We start from the raw sequence: 21,066 nt of genomic DNA, 5'->3' as shown, positions 1-21,066 counted from the left end.
ATTTGCTCAGGTGCAATATATTACCTCAAAAGTCACACAATTTGTTGATGGAGTCCACCTGTGTAAGAAATTAGTGGTTCACCTGCTTTAAATTAATCTGTGAGGATAAATACCGCTCTCTCTGTATGGTCCCACAGTATGGTAGAAACTTTCAAAAGAAAGAATCAAAATGAAGACAAAAGAGCATTCTAAGCAAGTCAGGGATGTGATTATAGAGAAGCAGAAATCTGGGGAAGGGTACAAAATAAAAGGCATTGAACATCCCTCAGAGCTCAGTGCAGTCCATCGTACAGAAGTGGAAAAAATACGAAACTACCACCACACTGCCTAGATCAGGCCGCCCCTCTAAAATTAGTTACCGGACAAGAAGGGCACTTCTTAGGGAAGCTACTGTGAGGCCAACTGTGACTCTGAATGAGTTACAGAAGTCAGTGGCTGCGATGGACGGTGATGTTCATGTATCAACAATCTCCAAGGCATTCCACAAAAAGGGCCTTTATGGGAGAGTGGCAAGGAAGAAGCCCTGGCTGAAAAAAAACCCATATCCTTGCCTGCAAAGAGTTCGCAAAACGTCACCTAGAAGATACTGCAGTTATGTGGCAGAACGTCTTGTGGTCTGATGAGACTAAAGTGGAACTTTTTGGCCTGAACGCTAAGCGGTATGTGTGGCGCAAATCAAACACTGCACACCAGCCAGGTAACACCATCCCCACCGTAAAGTATGGCGGTGGTAGTATCATGTTATGGGGATGCTTTTCAGCAGCAGGGACTGGCAATATTGTCAGGATTGATGGGAGGATGAATGGCGCACAATACAGAGAAATCCTGGATAAAAACCGGCACCCCTCTGCCAGAAAACTCAAACTGCGGAAGAAATTTGTCTTTCAACAGGACAATGATCCAAAGCACACTACCAGAGCAACACTGGAGTGGCTTAAAATTAAGAAAATAGATGTCCGTGAGTGGCCCAGTCAGAGTCCTGACATTAATCCCATCGAAAATCTGTGGCAAGACCTCAAAATTGCTGTCCATCACCGTTCCCCAACTAATTTGACACAGCTTGAGCAATTTTGCAAGGAGGAATGGGCAAATATTGCTCCATCACGGTGTGCAAAGTTAATAGAGACTTATCCGAAAAGACTACTGGCTGTAATAGCTGCCAGAGGTGGTTCAACCAAGTATTGACCCAGGGGGATGAATACTTAAAAAATGATGACATTTCTGTTTTTTAATTTTTATTATTTTATTGTTTACTATTTTTTTTCTTTTTGGGGGGACTCTGTGAAGAAGAATGTGTGACTCACAAATAAAAAATCCCAATCTAATAAATAAAAATCCCAAGCTGTGAGACTAAATGTGAAAAAAGGGATGGGGGCTGAATACTTTTTCAAGGCACTGTATATATATATACAGGGTCAGGTGAGGAAACTGAGGTAAAGAAAGTTCCTTTCACAGGTTAGTTCAGCCACCAAAAACGAAATAAAAAAAAATAAAAAAAAATAAAAGAATAATAGCAAAGGTATCTGGAGATGCTTGAGACGATTCTTTGAGTTTGAGAGCACATCTGCTGTTTAAGTAGCTTGTTGATTATTTTTGATCTGCTGGCCTTTAGGAAAGCTAGTGTATTGTATACATATATTCAGCTTAAATAATCGCGGGATAGGCATTTATACACATGTAGATTTATACATTTACTGCAGTGGAAAGTTCTAGAGTATACATATCAAGGCTGAATATCAACAGAGAACAGTCTTGGTTCTAAGATTTTATTCCAGGCTCTGGACAACAATGCAGACCTTCCGTTGATACAGCTCTGCCAGGAAACACTCCATCATCTTAAACAGCGCCTGGCTGTCTGTCTGGTCACCTGTGTGCACATTAAATATTAAACATCCAGTATGTAAACAGTACTAAACCTACTTTAGCTCTTAACACCAGCCCAGAATGAATCTTTAACAGCCTTGCCTAGGCTAAATACAGATATACTCATATAAGGCATATTACAAACTGTTTAAACAGTGATGAAAGAGACCCCCCCCCACTGAACAACAGTCTTTGTTCAGCCCTTTTTTGGTAATTTGCCCCGTTTTTGGAGTCGATAGTCGATATTATTGTGAGGGATTTTATAGCCTGCTGCATATCTTCTTTTTACTGCTTTATTTAATTCTATTTTCTTTTCCTTTTTTTTCACGAACCATACTGTAAGTGTATAGCTCAGAGGTGGCCAACTGCAGCTCCCGGGCAGTTCAAGTGCCGCTCCCTCTGGGTGACGCACACTTCGCAGCTCGAATGAACTGAAGAAAGAATAATAAACAAAAAACAAAAAGAGAGAAAAAGTACAAATAAACACAACAAGTTTATTATTTGTGTTCTCTGTATTCGTTTGTGTTTATTAATCTTTCTTCTCTCCCCTTCTTTGAGTCTGCATGTTCACTGCAAGGACATTTTGTCACTTGATGACTTTCGACACCGCTCACTGGTGCATGCGTATTTCGATCAGCTGGACGTGCAGTTGAAAGTCAATTTCATACTTTTGAATTAAGTGCTTGTTCATTTTGTGGAGACAATGGCATTGAGCAAACCCTCCACGAGTAATAAGTGAAAGTATGAGGCTTTAAGACAGAATGGGAGTAAGAGTTTGCTGTCACTGAAAACGGTGGTAAACCTCTGTGTCTCATCTGCAACAAATCGTGTACACTAGTCTGTACAAGGCGAGCAGCCTCAAACGTCATTACGAAACAAATCACAACAAATTTTCATCTGAGTATCCTCCTGGATCAGACTTAAGGAGAAACAAGCTGGCCTCTTTAAAAGCACACCTCAGCAGTCAGCAGGTGCTCCTTTCAGTTTTCAGTAAAGAAGCTGATCGACTCAAGCGAGTTTTGTAAGGCATGGAATATCGCTCTTGCCTAATTCAGATGAATGAATCTTTTTATAAAATGTGTTGACGCTAGAGTAGAGAATGCATGTTTAAATGCTATATTGCAGGTCTAAAATGTATATTCTATGTAAGCCTCATCATGAGCAGGTACTGTAATCCCTTTCAAAATAAATACAGTGCATTTGTCATCCATAGAGTGTTCTCAAAAGTATTTAATACACGCAGCAGTCATACAACATAGCATAAAACGTAGCATTCAGATCTTCAAGGGAAGAGCTTGTCAAAAAGAATCCTTACAAAAATGTGGATTTTTATATGGTGTTTTTGGTGAAATCAGGGTAGTTATTGTATTTTGCTTCATAATAACTGAATATATTTTATTTGAAGTGGGTAATACATACAGTATAAACAGAAATAATGGAAAAAACATCATAGTGTTACATTTAAAGTTTCTTTTAGATCTACAGTACAATAAATATGACACAAACTGATTCTGTTATAATGTTCGAGAGAATTAATACAAAAAGAAAATTGCTATGCGGCTCGTAGGGTCAGGAAGTTTGGCCACGTCTGGTATAGCCTGTTCTGAAATGTTGTTGTTAAGCACTCAAGAACTGTATACATTTCAAACCAACATTGGAAATGTAACACCAGAGTCATTTTTATTGATCATGAGGCGAGCTTCTGCTTCTTCTTGTGCGTGAACACATGGAAATCTATTGGTGTTATTTCAGAGGAGGGAGTAACTGCACTGGAATGGAAGAAGAGCTGATCTGAAGAGTTCAGTTCACCAAACAGTGGTTTAACCTAAGAGGACAGTATTGGGTAGCTGAAAGGGTTATTTAAGTTGAAAAAGAGAGCTTTTGATTCATTACATGTTTGTGGTCTCATGATCTGCTTATCACTAAGTCATCTCCTTTTCTATCACTGAGTTTATCATTGAGTTTCAAATGGATCCCTGTTATCTGAGTGGCTTTGTGGCAGGGTACACCACAGGCAAGAGCTCTGCGGTCCATGCTGCCAGTGTCCAGCTGTCTGTTTTGTGTCTTTTTGTTACGAAGCACCTAAATTCTGGAACTGGCTGTCCAAGTGGGCTAGATTGTGAGTCTCCAAAGTAATCTGTTTTTAGGAGGAGTTGACTAAAGTCATCCTTGATTGTTGTGGTATTTGCTCATTTGTTTTGTTTAATTTAAGAGCAGGTGTCTTCAAATGTAATTGTATTTGTTGTTTGACACGTTTTCTAATGTGTGTGTGTGTGTGTGGGGTTTGCAATCATTCGGTGTAGTTTCTGCTGTCAGTTGATCCAGAGTGAGTGGAAACAGCTTGTCCAATTTAATGAAACTTTTTGCAGGGACATTTATTATACGAAGAGCAAATGTACTCTAATCTTCAAATGCACCTCACTGAAAGGGTGGGTTTTCACTTGTAATTTGTTACATGGTAATGACTTTGCTCTCTGTCTGTATTTAGATAATCTCCATATTCTGTAACTGCATAAGTTTCTTTCATAGCTCAACATCCTGTAGTTTTTCTTTTTTGTAATTAAATCAGCAGACAAAATTGATCTACTTTTGCAATGAAATAATGTACTTTGAGAATGCTTATTATATTTGTTATAGCAAGAAATTGATTAACTAGAAACTTTATCCCTAATTGAATTGTCCTTCAGCCAGTAAAATAAAATAAAATAAAAACAGGCAATATCGAAACATTTTTTATTTTTATTTTGATCCTATTTAACACATCTTTTATTGCATGAATAATATTTTCCATAAACACATTTTCAGTAAAAAAAAAAAACAAACAAAAAAAAAAACATGATTTATATCAGGTCCTTATTTTGTAACATGTTTGTTTTTCATCCCGTCTAGGTTGCAACAGCAACTTTAGCCTGGGCTTCTGTGGCTGTACACCAAGTCCAGGTAATGTGGTCTGTTTTAGTCTTTCTTCACAGTTTTCTTTCTAGAGCCTTCTAAACCCTAAACAGGTTAATGGAATGTGTCTAGACATCGTTTTGTCTGTGTACAGTTTTTTTTTTTTTTTTTGCTTATACCTGAGGTAGACAGAAACACATTTGTATTATTTCTCGTATTGTATTGTCTTGAACTGAAAGTACTACCATTGTAGTCTTTTTTTAGATTTATGTCCAGGACTTTCTGGGCTTCAAAACCATGTCATGCATGGTCTATGAATTATTTTATTTTGTTTTTAAATATATTTTGCGTGGTGTAACCTGGGGCTGTCTAACAGATAGCTTTTAAGCCATATATGGCTCATTGAGCACTGCACGATGTGGCTGATTTTGATTTAGGTGATGGCTGGACAAGCTGTTATTTTTGGTAGAAGCAACAGTGCAGAAAGCAAGTGACGTTGTGTGCATACATTAAATGGCCTTTTTGTTGTTTTTGGTTATTTGTTTTGTTTTATGTGTTCTTTAAGAACTTTTAAATATATGTACATTTGTATGTACTGTTCATGGCAGCCAATTTTAATGGAATTAAAACACACACACACATACACACACGAAACCACTGTTATAATACTGAATCAATTTGACACGTTAGGAATTAGATCAGCTGCAGTTTATACAATATGGCCCTCAAAAAAACACATTATTTAGAACTAATATACCATTGCTACATAGAGTTTGTTTTTTAATGCATTACTGTAATGTATACATCTCTATAAACTATGAACAGGTCTATTACGATCCACATTTAGTTTCTCAATTAAAAAAAAAAACTTTTGCAGAATAGCTTCCGTTGTTCGCAACAGTGCAATTCAAATCGGATGCTCCTTGCGTACATTAAAAATCAAAACACACAAGAAGTGTACATTTAACAAAAGTATCCGTAGGGCCAGAACCATGGTCAGCTTCGCAAAGAGAAATGTCTGTGCTCTGTATGGATAATAAACCACTTTTTTCCACTCGGTATTTCTTTGGAACAGTAAGAGGCAGCATGCTGTTTTTCTCTTTTTCCACATGTTGTAAATTACCATACTCTACATTCAGTATTGCTTGTAAAAGTCTGTAGCGATCCAGAGATCTGTTAAGAATATCACTCCTCGAAAGTCAGTTGCAGCTTTGATACATGAACATGATGTCACCATCAGGATTGTGGTTATGTCCTGTTTTTTAATTCCAATTCCATTTCCAATTCCTTTATTAAATCCATTCCCAATTCCAATTACTTTTAAAAATAAAATTACAATTACAATTCCTTTAAAGGAATTGGATATGAAATTGATATTTTAGAGACATTAACACTAGAACTACCGGAGCGGTCTTTTTGACCAGTCACAGTTTTTAAATTTTTCTCCACTGATTTGGCAGCTAGGCGTCTGTGCTTTTTTTGACTTTTCCTAAATATATGTATTAAACATCTCAAAGCATCAGTAAACCCAGGGTTGCAGAAACTTATGGAGATATAATACATTATACCTAGAACTAACGGAGCTGTCATTTTGACCGTCATAGTAAAAACAGTTGAACTTGAAAGCTTCACGCTTATTTTGAATAGCTACAACAGGAGACTTTTTCAGATGTGATTTATTTATCAACAGCTATAAAAATACTTATTTTCTAGTTAAAATTAATAGACCAACACAACGTAGGACTGCACAGCAAGTGTTGCAGTACTTTCAGGAGTTATCGGAAGACGAATCTGGACACGAAAATGCACCAGACCAAGACAGTGATGAAACTTACTCTGATCACAATGAGGTTGGTGATAGGGACGCTGACAGTGACAGTGATAGTGAGAACGAAGTTGCAGCAAATTTGGGACAGAGACAAACACAAACACAGCTGCATACTCAAGTTAGATTTTTGTTACCATCCAGGAGGTAGCAATTACCTACCTTAGATAGAGGTCAATCGACGGGCCCTGTATCAACTTGTGGACACAGATGGGGAAGGGGATGAATTCATGCACCATCCCATGATCATTTGGGAGCCCAAGCACCAGAAAGTAATCCAGGAGTTGCTTGTGATGGGACTATGTAGGATATTATAACTACTGGTATGGAAGCTGCAGGAAGAATGGCTCAACAGTACATGTTGAAGGAAGTTTCAGGACCAACTCCATATGCAAAATGCAACATCAGTGAGGAGAGCGTATTGAGTGCCTTCCGACTCTTGATAGGTGAGCCTGTGCATCACCACATACACAGATGCACAAGCTGAAGCCCACCGATAACTGCAGGATGACTCCTGGTCAATCTCTTTGGAGGAATTGGATGTGTTCATCGCATTTGGAGCTAGAAACCTGTCAGTGGAAAGCTTGTGGTCCAGTAAGTGGGGGCCAGCACTGAAGACAACCAAAAGCCAGCGTCTTCATAATGACAAATTTGCCTTGGCATCAGAGGTATGAAACCGGCAAACCGCAAGTGTCGCCAGTGCCCAGTTGCAAAGTGCAAGGGGAACAAGACACATGACAGCTGTGCCGTGTGCAATAAGGCAGTGTGTGGCAAGTGCACTGCACATGTCTGTGTTGATTGCACAGACTGAAACTCAGGCACAAAATATAAGTCAAATAAATCTCAGGCACTATTCTCTAGTCCTCCACAGAGTGTCTGTGACACAATCGACTGTCACTATTTAGGGCATGGAGGGGAGGGGACTATGAATCTATATATAAAGCTACCTTTCCAGTCTGCAGGGTTTTTTGAGAGAGAGAACCTGCTGAAACTCAGTAGGTTGTTCTGGCTGATTAAAGTCAACCAATTCCTTTTAAGTGTGGCAATGTGCCTCGCCCCTGTGTGTAATTTTGTGTTTTATGTTGTATGTTGTGTGTGTTAATGTTGGTGTATTGTAGTTGGTACACGGGATATAATGTGGGAATTAGCACAAGTATTTAAAATGTATAATTGTATTTGGGCACGGGGATTGCACTTCACTTCACATGCATTTAAAGTACTTAATATATGAGCACTGAGTTTTCACAGATTACTTCACGTGCTGGGATTCAAGTGAATAATTAATTGGTAATTGAATCCCAGCACAATTGTATATATAGTTTTACTCACTCGGGGTTGTGTTTTACTCACTCGGGGTTGTGTGTTCGGGGAGTGGAGAATGGGTGTGGAGAGGGGGTAAAATAAACAATAATAATAATAATAATAATAATAATAATAATAATAATAATAATAATAATAATAATGTAAGTTTGTTTGACTCACCATGTTTTGTTTGTCTGTCCGTCCACAGTTTAAGTGTTAGTCCGTTTTTGTTTGTCTATTTATTTTGGCCTCAAGTGCCGTGTCCTGTTTTCTGTTTAAAACCTTTTGTTTGTTTATTAAAACACTGAGCGCTGCCGCGTCTCAGATTCACTCATCACTACTGCCTCTGTGTATGATTCTTTCTGGTCTGACGTAATCACTGCAGCTAGCCTGCCACAGGGAGGAATAGTTTGTTTATATATATATATATATAATTAGTGTGAGATGCTCACATTATTCTTTTTTACCTACTGTTTTGTTTTAAACTATTTTTTTTCTGCTCCCCTAACCAGGATGTTCTTGGAACATAACTGTGATTGTAAGCCTTTGATTTCTTTACCGGACACACTGATGCCTTATGCCCTGCTTTGCTACAATAAAAGCAAATCAAATCCTGCCTAGTTACATTTGACCCCACATTATCTCCCACATGTTCATTGTCTTTTCCATGGCCTACCCACCGCCTGTCTTTGGTCTTACTGGAGTTGGAGCTGGCTTGAATGGACGCGCTGGTTCACGGTGTGCGTGTCGCTATTGCACTGCCAATTTAGCATTTTCCACACCACTAGTGGGCATGTGTTTCCTAACCCACATTCTGGTGTCTGGTTGCAACATCTGCAGGAATTGCTCAAGAATGATAGACTCGCTGATTTCCTCCTTAGATTGTTGGTCCGGCCGGATCCACCTTTTGTAGAGGCCTTTTAGGCGACTGTAGGTTTCCTGTGGCATCTCTCCAGGTGGCGTCTGCAGGTTCCACAATCACTGCCGATAGGTGTCCTCACTGATTTCATACTTGGCCAAGACAGCTGCTTTGATGTCATTGTAGGAATCCGTCTGGACCTCATCCATGTTGACATAGGAATCCAAAGCTTTGCCTGAGAGAAGTGGGACCAGACGAGGCGCCCATTCCTCCCCCCGACCAGCTCCATGTTCATGCCATTTGTTCAAACCGCACAAAAAAGTTCTCTACATCCTCCCCTTCCAGAAAAGGAAGTAGTTTTGACTCTCGCTTTGTTGATGTATTACTGTGATCAGCTGGGGACCGTCGTCGAGGAGCAGGAACCAGCAAGTCTTTCTGTTGGGAAGTCATGGTGGATACTTCCATAGCTTGGGCCTCTGCTGCCCTTCCCAAGGTTTGAAGGGCCTTCCTTATTCCCCTCATCTCCTCAACGAGTGCTGCCACCAAACAACCATGCATTCACACTCACGCAAGCTATACTAGCTTTCCCACAGGAAATAATGGGAAACGTAAAGCACTGTTTTTTTTGTATTGTCTTGTATGTTGTTTGAGGGAAAAAAGTATGAACCTACCCCAGGGCCAACAATAATGAAAAAAATAGTTTAAAACAAAATAGTAATATTAATTGTGAGGCCAGGATCAACAGGAGGTGGGAAAGAATAATGTGAGCATCTCACTCAACAAACTGTTCCTCCCCTAAAAGGTATTGGTTGACTTTAATCAGTCAGAACAACCTAAGAACATAAGAACATAAGAAAGTTTACAAACGAGAGGAGGCCATTCAGCCCATCTTGCTCGTTTGGTTGTTAGTAGCTTATTGATCCCAGAATCTCATCAAGCAGCTTCTTGAAGGATCCCAGGGTGTCAGCTTCAACAACATTTCCTACTGAGTTTCTCTCTCTCTCTCTCTAAAAACCCTGCAGACTGGAAAGGTAGCTCTATATATAGATTCATAGTCCCGCCCCTCCATACCCTAAATAGTGACAGTCGATTCTGTCACAGTGTCGTAATCTCCCGCTGCATCCAAAAAGTCGTCTCTGAGCTGCTAAAACCACCACATTTTATAGCCCAGCATTTGCATACATGTGCAGCATTTTAAACAATGCAATCAACCAGAACTCCCATTCCAACACCACCCCCCAAGTCTCGTGTCCCTACTCATGCTGTAACAGGTGTCCATCACGTGTACCAAGCAGGCTGCAAAAACTGTGTCACAATCTTGAAGGAAAACAAACAGTAATGTCGCAACCCTCTTCTTCATGCTCATTTGCACTCCAAATATCTGATTATAGCAGTGCAGCAATAGCCTGTTCTTTATGATAAGCAGCACAATAAATATCTCGATAAAGAGATATTCCAGGTAAGCACACTATTTTGCCTACAGGTTTTCGTTGAATGTCCGGGTAGCTTCTAGAAAGTGTATGACATGAGATACCGCTGCTCATTATTAAATACAGACTGAACTACAAAACAAATAACGTATCTGTTTATATTCACCAGCCTTCGCAGGTAAGTGGTATTGCATTTACAGCAAATTAAGCTATCTAAAATGGTTTTATGTCAATCATATCTGTTAGTATACATGTATTTTTCCACAATAATGTAAAACTGTGTGTGCTGTCTGAAGTTACATCTGCGTTTTATTGTTTTATTTGAAAAAAAAAAAATCAGAATGCATCGAAATGATTGCGTTTGGTAGTCCTATCTGTACTTCTAATTTTGTTTAACAGTTTTGTAGCGTGCAACGCTGCTGTAGCTTTATACGCATTTTAATATAGCGGTTAAAAAGACCGCTCCAGTAGTTCTAGGTATATATGTACGTCCGGTAGTTCTGGTGTTAATAATTGTTGTGATTTGTTCAACTGCTTTCATTTGAAGCCAATTTAATTGACTAACAGTGACTTCATTTGAAGTAATCTGTTGCAGATGTGAGAAGCTCATTTGAACAGAATACTGCTAATTGTAATTTGTATCAATGATGTGTTGGATTAAAAGTGAATTGGAATTTGAATTGGGAATTGATTTAATTCAATTGGGAATTGATTTAATAGACGAGGCTGTGTGGTCCGGTGGTTAAAGAAAAGGGCTTGTAATCAGGAGGTCCTGGGTTCAAATCCCGGCTCAGCCATTGACCCACTATGTGACCTTAAGCAAATCACTTAACCTCCTTGTGCTTGTCTTTCGGGTGAGACATAAGTGACTGCAGCTGATGTATAGTTCACTCACCCTAGTCTCTAAGTCGCCTTGGATAAAGGTGTCTGCTAAATAAACAAATAATAAATAATAATAATTTCAAAAGGAAATGGAACTGGAATTGAAAAACAGGAATTGACCCAAACCCTGGTCACCATGGCATATAATAGCTGAGTCCTATGCTACAAACATCCAAAGTTAAATACTATGTTAGTATTCTCATTATGTTGAAATAAAATCTTCTGCCTAATACTGACCTAGCCCTTATACAAGTTTAAGATGTCCTTTTTGCAGTTTGCCACACTCGCCACCCCTCTATACTGCACTTTGCCACGTTTTGCTAGCATATGCCTTTACCCTTTTGTAAGGGAACTACACTTTTTGTGATTTTTAAAATTATTGGTTACAGTGTAAAAATGTGTTTAAAATTTAAATGTTGTTCTATTACTAGTGTTACCAGATATATCCTGTAGCTGCACTGTTTCGAGTTAACTAAGTTGAAAAGAAAGGAGACCATTTGGGTGGTGGCCTGGAAACTCACCTGATGTTATTAAAGAGAAGAAGAATCAAATTCAGCTGTAGTCTGGGGGTGAAAAACAAAAACATGCACCGATTCTGCTGAGGGTCTAGACACTGGAAAGAGATGGTCTTTTGTTTATGGCTCTTGGTCTTCTCTGCAGGTGTGCAGAGGTCTTGCCAAACAAACTGAGCTCAATGACTTCCTGCTTGACGTCTCTAAGTAAGTGCCATGCTTTTAATCATATAGGCAAGAACTTAAAGGATATGCCAGATAACTCTGAAAGCATGTGGGTGGCATAAGAATATAAGAACATTTAGAAAAGAGAGGAGGCCATTCAGTCTGTCAGTACTCACCCAGTTCCTAGTAGGTGATGCATCCCAAAACATTGTTAAGTCGGATCTTAAAGGATTCCAGTGAATTAGGATCAACTTCGTGGCTTGGAAACTGATTCCATACATACAGATGGTTTGGAAACCGATTCCATACATACAGAACTCTCAGTGTAAAAAAATAAATAAAATAAAGAATAGGATTGTGGCATTATAAAATAAATAAATTCAAGAAAGAAGTATAAAGAAATAAATGTTGAAATGCATAAAGATGGTGCAGCTACAATTAAATTTGGTGTTGAAAAGAGGTTTAAACAAATAGATTTGTTTGTAGATTAAAATGTTGTAAATGATAGCAGTATCTCAGTTTAGCATTTCTATATCATATGAACCTACTTGTTGTCACCTGAAGTGGGTGCATTTCCCTGGTTAATCTAGAGAACCAGACACCCACATGTCATGAAACTTGGTGTGGACATTCATTAGGAAAGGATTTTTGAAAGTATCCTAATATACAGTATATTTTTCTGTAGGTATCTGCCGTTCTGTTGCCAATTGTGTACAAAATCAAAGTCATCTTGAATGGAGAAAAAAGTTTAGGTATAATAATAATTGTGAAAGTCACAATATTGTTAAATTATATTAAAGAAAACGTGCATACACAATATATTAAATTTGTTAAGATTTTTTTTTCGCTCTTTTTTTTTCCCTTTACAGAACTTACTTTGATAACATAGTGGCAATAGATTCTCTACTTGAACATATTATGGTAAGTGCTTCTATATCATGGAATACATTTTTCGCAGCATCTCAAAACCTTTGCTGTTTTCTACCGATATACAACTGTGGTGTTCTTATTTCTGTAGCCCCTTCCAGTACATTGATTGATTATTTTGTCTATGTGCTGCGATGAAGCATGAGTCCTGACTGTGAATGTGTCACTAGTGACTGTAGGCCATTGACATGGAGCAACCATGAGCAGACAGAATTGGGTTACAATGAGACTGCACTCTCTGACCAGTAATTAAAGTTACCCGCATCACAAGGAGGCACATATGTAACAAAGAGGCCATATTTAATAAGCACTGCAGACACGTTGCTTATCTAATTCATAGGAAAATTGTATTAGAGGGTCAACTTGGTCAGATCACCGTTTCCCCTTTAACACATTAAGTACCAAATTATTTTTTCTTTTGAGACTCAGCGGTCCCAAGGTCAAGGCTGGTGAGTGGCAAGAATAGCAACCCAGACAGAAAACTGTGATTCTGTGCTTTTATCTTTCACAAAACAGGAATAAAACAAAATCCAAACAAAACCCCTTCACAAACAGTACCCAAGCTCCGGCCATTTGGGTGTATAAACCAGGAGCACAACCTACTGCTCCCAGTCTCAATCCACCCTTTTCCAGTTTAACTTTTACATGTGGCTGTGAAAAGGGTGGCCATCTTGGCTCCAGGCTGTTCCTCCACATCTGAGCCCTGCCACAGAAGCTGTATTTATGTAATTTGATACAATACATTTAGACTTAATTTTTGCGGCTAACAAAATTAGAGTAAGTTTCATAACAATATATAGTAGTTAAAGAGAACATTTAAAGTATATGCCAGTTAAAAATGCTCCAAAAAATGACGAAGTAGCCTGTCCTCAAATGAGGACAATGGCATTTAATGGTTTATTGACGACTTCTTCATTTATTTTTTGTTTAATTATTTTATTATGAGCTTCTCTTCCTACTGTAAAACAAAAAATGAAAGGTTACGGGATCCCTATTATTACAGTTCATTTTATCGGACTTTTTTCTCCTATGTGTCTGTTTCAGATATATGCAAAAAACTTGGTGAACGCAGACCGATGTGCTCTCTTCCAAGTTGACCACAACAATAAGGAGCTTTACTCCGACTTGTTTGATATTGGGGAGGTAAATGAAGGGAAGCCAGTCTTTAGGAAAACCAAAGAAATTAGGTGAGTGCCACCTCCCTGAGGGCTGGGTGTATACTGATGATTGAAAACCCTTGATGGCGAAACATTATTCAAATGTACTGTTTTCACGTTGGGATCTTATATGGCAAGAAGACTACAGTATAAACAGAGAAAACTCTTAAACCAAACTCTTAGGGATGACATATTGTAGCACTGGAAATGAAGAAGTACTGTAACAAAAATATTTATAGTAAGTTAGACAGGTCGGACATTGTCGGTACCTCCAGATATATTGTATTTCAAGCTTTTAAACAGAATTAAAAATACTGCTGACAATAAAATCCTCAAGTTGCAGACCTGTTCCTTATACCAGATTACGCTATTAAATAGTCATGTCTACCCGGACAACATGGAGATCATGTCTTTTTGTCAGCCTTCTTGCTTCATCGTTAACTCCTTTTTCCTCTTAACGTTTTCTTTGTTTCTCTCATCTTCTACCCACATACTGAGTACCTAAGTTTCAAATAGCGCTTCAAAATCATTGAGCAAGTAACCACTGATAAGCATTTCTGGGGCAGAATGCGGCAGCACATTAGCACCAACACACTACAAATTAGCTACCATTGTTGGAATGTGCCAGGACACCAAGGCTAGCACCCTTGTCTTTTTTGGGAAAACTGGAAGTTTATTGGGAGACATTTTTCTTTCATGACCTAAAAGAATATCTGTCTAGCAGTTTTACTTGTTTGTGACATTTCCAGTCTAAATTATGTTCATATATATATTTTTTATATATAAATGATGTACCAATCATAACATTGTAGGTGATGCAAAACGTTTGGCCATTGCTGTAAGCTTTGGAAAATGTGTTGGATTAAAAAAAGAAAGCCTGGCAGAGGTTATTAAAAAAATGGTTGTCTTAGGTTGGAGTTATGGTTATTATTAATGTGCAAAGAGAGAAGTATTCTCCCATTTCCAGAGTTTGTAGAGGTATGCTCTGATTCGTCACTGCCACAGGAAATTGAAAAGCTTCCAACTCCCTTTTTTTTTTTTAGGTTTTCTATAGAAAAAGGAATAGCGGGACAAGTGGCGCGAACAGGTGAAGTCCTAAATATTCCCGATGCCTATGCAGACCCACGCTTCAACAGGTAAGCAGGTGGGAACTTGGAGGGGGGTCATGGTTCATCATGAGCCAGTGGCTGTTTTGAAGATTTTGAAATGCTTTGTAAATCTAGCCTGGCTACTGGGTTTGTCCCTAAATACAGTGTTGGTAGAATCCTGGCAGTTATATTTACAGAAATCTGGGGAATCAGGTCTGTGTGTCTGTACTTTGTGGATGTAGGCCTTGGTAATCTTCTCTTTCATGTTACTAATGGGCTTAAGTTTGTAATTTGTATTTACATCTTTTGGGGGATATTTAAGTTACTGACATTCTTATTTGTTTATGGTATTTAAAACAGTTTGGTAAATTACAAGAGCAGCACACTGTTACACAGATACAACAAAGCTACAGTTTCCATAACTAATTTCAGGGTTAACCCTGATACAGCCTTCTGTGTACCCCTCCCTAATATAATTTTTGATATTGGGGTTAAAATCCATGAACATGTTTTCTATTAACGTGATAGATGCCTTCATGAATATTCTGTCTCTGAGGACTATTCTTTAACCAATGGTCAAGGACATTTCTCTTTCTTTTTGAGAAGGGCGTGTGTGTGTGTGTGTATATATATAGACGTGCTCAAATTTGTTGGTACCCTTACAGCTCATTGAAATAATGCTTCATTCCTCCTGAAAAGTGATGAAATTAAAAGCTATTTTATCATGTATACTTGCATGCCTTTGGTATGTCATAGAATAAAGCAAAGAAGCTGTGAAAAGAGATGAATTATTGCTTATTCTACAAAGATATTCTAAAATGGCCTGGACACATTTGTTGGTACCCCTTAGAAAAGATAATAAATAATTGGATTATAGTGATATTTCAAACGAATTAGTTTCTTTAATTAGTATCACACATGTCTCCAATCTTGTAATCAGTCATTCAGCCTATTTAAATGGAGAAAAGTAGTCACTGTACTGTTTGGTATCATTGTGTGCACCACACTGAACATGGACTAGAGAAAGCAAAGGAGAGAGTTGTCTGAGGAGATCAGAAAGAAAATAATAGACACGCATGGTAAAGGTAAAGGCTACAAGACCATCTCCAAGCAGCTTGATGTTCCTGTGACAACAGTTGCAAATATTATTAAGAAGTTTAAGGTCCATGGAACTATAGCCAACCTCCCTGGGCGCGGCCGCAAGAGGAAAATCGACCCCAGATTGAACAGAAGGATAGTGCGAATGGTAGAAAAAGAACCAAGGATAACTGCCAAAGAGATACAAGCTGAACTCCAAGGTGAAGGTACATCAGTTTCTGATCGCACCATCCGTCGCTTTTTGAGCGAAAGTGGGCTCCATGGAAGAAAAACATAAAAAAGCCAGACTGGAATTTGCTAAAATGCATATTGACAAGCCACAATCCTTCTGGGAGAATGTCCTTTGGACAGATGAGTCAAAACTGGAGCTTTTTGGCAAGTCACATCAGCTGTATGTTCACAGATGAAAAAATGAAGCTTTCAAAGAAAAGAACACCATACCTACAGTGAAACATGGAGGAGGCTCAGTTATGTTTTGGGGCTGCTTTGCTGCGCCTGGCACAGGGTGCCTTGAATCTGTGCAGGGCACAATGAAATCTCAAGACTATCAAGGCATTCTGGAGCGAAACGTACTGCCCAGTGTCAGAAAGCTCTGTCTCAGTCGCAGGTCATGGGTCCTCCAACAGGATAATGACCCAAAACACACAGCTAAAAGCACCCAAGAATGGATAAGAACAAAACATTGGACTATTCTGAAGTGGCCTTCTATGAGTCCTGATCTGAATCCTATCGAACATCTATGGAAAGAGCTGAAACTTGCAGTCTGGAGAAGGCACCCATCAAACCTGAGACAGCTGGAGCAGTTTGCTCAGGAAGAGTGGGCCAAACTACCTGTTAACAGGTGCAGAAGTCTCATTGAGAGCTACAGAAAACGTTTGATTGCAGTGATTGCCTCTAAAGGTTGTGGAATAAACAATGGTGGATGCCAATTACTTTTGTCAGTTTCAAGTTATTTAACAGAAAATTGTGCATTCTTCATTTTTTGTGGAGGGGTACCAACAAATTTGAGCACGTATATATATATATATATATACAGTATATATATTATATACAGTCACCTCCAAAATTATTGGCACCCTTGATAAAGATGAGCAAAAAAGGCTGTATAAAATTTTATGCTCAAATCTATGGGAAAACCATATTATTTTATTCTAATACAATTGCACAGAGAAAAAAGTTTTTTATTAACAAATACATTTTTTTCTCAAAGATAGATGTCAGAATTATTGGCACCCCTAAAGATTCTTATAAATAAAATCAAACAAAATTAAATCTGCATTAACATTCTACTCCTTTAAGTTCATCTCAGTCTTAAGGAACTGTATTGTGGCTTCCTGTTTCACTGGGGTATAAAAATGAGGTAACACGCATACGAAATCCATTTGTCATCCATCACCATGGGGAAAGGCAAAGAACTCACAAATGAAAAGAGACAAATGGTTGTTGACCTTCATAAATCAGGCAATGGGCACCAAACAATAGCTAAAAAACGAAATATACCACTTACCACTATTAGGGCAATAATTAAGAAGTTCAAAACCACCGGAACAGTGGTAAACTTGCCTGGTAGAGGACGCAAGTGTATCTTGCCCCCATGCACAGTGAGTCAGATAGTTCGGGAGGCAAAAGGAAATCCAAGGGCCACAGTTGGAGAATTACAGAACTTGGTTGCATCTTGGGGTCATTAAGTCTCCAAATCTACAATTAGACGCCACCTCCATGCCAATAGGCTATTTGGAAGGGTTGCCAGAAAAAAGCCTTTATTGAGAGCAACCAACAAACGTAAGCGCCTGGAGTTTGCTAAACGGCATTGGCACTTCGATTGGAACTGGGTGCTATGGTCATATGAGACGAAAATAGAGCTCTTTGGCCACGCACACCAGCGGTGGGTTTGGTGTTGAAAGAAGGATGCATGTGCAGAAAAGAACCTCATACCTACTGTAAAATATGGTGGTGGATCTTTGATGTTATGGGGCTGTTTTGCTTCCACTGGTCCTGGGGCCCTTGTTAAGATCAACGGCATCATGAACTCTACCCAGTACCAGGACATTTTAGCCAAAAACCTGGTTGCCTCTGCCAGGAGGCTGAAACTTGGCCACAAGTGGATCTTCCATTGACCACAAAATCAACATTTTGCAATGGCCATCTCAGTCTCCGGACTTGAACCCCATTGAAAACCTGTGGTTTCAATTGAAGAGGGCAGTACATAAGCGCAGACCGAAGGATATCAAAGATCTGGAAAGATTCTGTATGGAGGAATGGTCTAAGATCCCTCCCAATGTGTTCTCCAATCTCATTAAACATTACAGAAAAAGACTCAGTGCCGTTATCCTTGCAAGGGGAGGGTGCACAAAGTACAGAAAACAAGGGTGCCAATAATTGTGACACTTCATTTTTTTTGGAAATAAATTTATAATTTGAGAAATGTGTGATTTTGGTTGATTCCATTGAATCATTATAGAGAAAAAAAAAGATCAGACCCCCCAAGTATGTTTCTGTTTCCTGTTTCTACAGAGAAGTGGACCTTTACACAGGCTACACAACCCGGAATATCCTGTGCATGCCTATCGTCAGCCGGGGGACAGTTATAGGTGTTGTACAGATGGTGAACAAATTAAGCGGAAGTGCCTTCACTAAAACAGACGAGAACAACTTTAAAATGTTTGCAGTCTTTTGTGCTTTGGCCTTACACTGTGCTAATGTAAGTGGAAGTATGTTTTTAAACTCAATACTGAAAGACTGTAATAAAGTAAACTGTAATATAAAACTACTCTGTTCATTAGTCTGACCTCTTTATTAACTAACCTAAAATTTATTGTTACTCCAAGTAAAGAGACATGTTTTAACCTGTTTTAAAGTTTGTGTTTATTTTGGTTTCTTTAGACTACAGTGCTCCCTTGTTGTTTTTTGCGATCTCACACATGAAAAAATATATGCTGAGGGCAGTGAATGGTGAGGGGTCCTTGCACTGGTACATGAAATGATCACTGTCAACATGGCCTAACTGTGAATGAACTGAAATTGTAAAATAACAAGGCTGCACTGGGTTTACAAAGGTGTTTGTGAGATATTAACAAATGCATAATCAAGGTTTGCAATTCCTGACATAGGACTTTCAACACATTCAATTCATCTGAAAATCTACTGATCCTCAGAAAAGTCTGTCATGTATGCACATGCTTTTTGAAAATCTATGGTATTCCTGTTCTTGAATATTATTATTATTATTATTATTATTATTATTATTATTATTATTATTATTTGTATTTATTTGTTGAGATTCATTAAGTGGGGGCCCCTATACACTCTCCCCCTCTCATTGTCAGGCTGTTCAAAACATTTTGTGCCAGGTCTGCCAAAATGCAATTTGCACCATTCTTTGGGAAAAGAACCTTTTAATTGTTTGTTACAAAACCAATAACAAACAACTTAGGAGTTTAATTTGTGGATCCAATGTTGCACCTAAGGCATTTGTTATTAGTTTTGTTACTTTATCAGTTTTCCTTGTAAATTGTATTTCATGTAAGTACCTTGATAAATGTATATCACTCTGCTCTTTTAAGTGTAAATAACTGACTGGCCTAATATGGTTTATTATATCACACACGCTCTAAGGTGAATCCTCTGTTACAGTGCAGATCATCCTTTTCTGGGTAACTTGGCACCTACCTGTAGACAGGCGGATGCATTTGACTATTTTTCTTCTGTTTTTCTGCCATAACAGCATGCTACTGAGTGTCTGGTTATGCTGATTTAAATTATAAAGCACACCAAGTCCATATGCTTATAAATAGCCATACTGTAACCAGACATCAAGCATCCTTTTATGATGTTAAGTATTGTTTTAACAGCTTATTATACAAGGCATAGATATAGTTTAAAGATATTCCATCAAATGTAATTTGAGCAGTTCTGTATGCCCATACATAACACGATCATCATGTTATACAGTATAATAAAAATAATTGTAGTGTAAAACAAGTTGCTGTGCAAGATATAAATAATTGTAAAACTGTTGTTCTTTCATAACCCATAGTTTAAAGTGGCTTGTGTCCTCATTCTTAGGTTACATTTGAGAGGTTATGACCTGTACTCAATAGGAACTTAGAAAGTGGGCCTCAGAGTGAGGGAGGATGAGCCTAGCAGGGACTGAATGCAGCTACGTGTGAAGAGCTTTGGAAGTATAGTGAAGAAGGAGTTTGATGTAACATTTCGCTCCAGCTAAAGGGTGTTAATGTGATTTCACAAATGAAACTCCCAGTACTCATGAAAATAAGAGGATATGGGTTTGTTTTCATTTCTTAAGCCCCAGGTTCAAGTCCAGCTCAAACACCTTATAAAGTAAAATACGTTTGGTCGTGTCAGACCAGTCTAGGTGGAAAATAACACACATGTAACCACAATAACATTTGACTCATTTGTTAACATTGTGAATTAGCATCGAAAGCCAATGAACCACACTTAAATTAAAGAGCCTAATTTTAAGTTTGTCCTCCTTTTTTTTTTTATAACAAAAAACAATATTAATATTTTTAAAAAAAAAAACTGCATACAAATCTTGTTTCTTGCTAGTGTATTATATTAACTGTTTTATGCTGTACAAAATTGAGCTCCAAGTTGCTTATTGACCCACAATGGAGAGTTTTCACAACAGCATTAAAATACAGCAGTCTCCGCGTATCGGAACACCGCCTAAGAGAACACTTCAGCTTAGGGAGCAACCTTGTGGTGAAATAGAATTTTCCCATTGGAAATGCTCCACCCAAAGGAACAGGAACTTTGCTTAAATAACACTTTTGGCACCTATAGCAATTCGTTTCTGTTTTGTAACCTGATAACTCATCATCAAACTCAAATTCAGCTGGTGCAGACATAAAAGTAAATATGCGGGTGTTTGAAGCCTACATCTTAAATGCTCATATTTATTACAGTTGTTTTCCTATTGTGTTATCTGCTTTATTATTTTAAAAGTCTGCATTTTTCTAAATGGCTTTATTTACTTGTTTGGCATTATGTTTCACATGGCCTTGTCTGGTGTAAAGTGTTTTGTTGTGCACTGTGTTGTT

At 38.4% G+C, this 21,066-nt stretch overlaps 1 protein-coding gene across 8 annotated transcripts in view; it reads left to right on the top strand.

Annotated features, from left to right (window-relative positions):
* LOC117403040 (cAMP and cAMP-inhibited cGMP 3',5'-cyclic phosphodiesterase 10A) overlaps positions 1 to 21,066 on the top strand; it is a 115,034-nt gene that overhangs the window by 78,518 nt on the left and 15,450 nt on the right. For all 8 annotated transcript variants that reach the window (XM_059023790.1, XM_059023785.1, XM_059023784.1 and 5 more), the window contains 6 exons: positions 4,753 to 4,803; positions 11,714 to 11,772; positions 12,600 to 12,651; positions 13,702 to 13,844; positions 14,858 to 14,950; positions 18,515 to 18,701. In XM_059023790.1, the coding sequence (XP_058879773.1) occupies positions 4,753 to 4,803; positions 11,714 to 11,772; positions 12,600 to 12,651; positions 13,702 to 13,844; positions 14,858 to 14,950; positions 18,515 to 18,701 (585 nt within the window). The remainder of the gene's footprint in view (positions 1 to 4,752; positions 4,804 to 11,713; positions 11,773 to 12,599; positions 12,652 to 13,701; positions 13,845 to 14,857; positions 14,951 to 18,514; positions 18,702 to 21,066) is intronic.

The sequence above is a fragment of the Acipenser ruthenus genome, chromosome 5 (genome assembly GCF_902713425.1).
Source record: "Acipenser ruthenus chromosome 5, fAciRut3.2 maternal haplotype, whole genome shotgun sequence".
Lineage (NCBI taxonomy): Eukaryota > Metazoa > Chordata > Actinopteri > Acipenseriformes > Acipenseridae > Acipenser > Acipenser ruthenus.
Note: the sequence above shows the minus strand (reverse complement) of the source record. Positions and strands in the feature narration are given on the sequence as shown.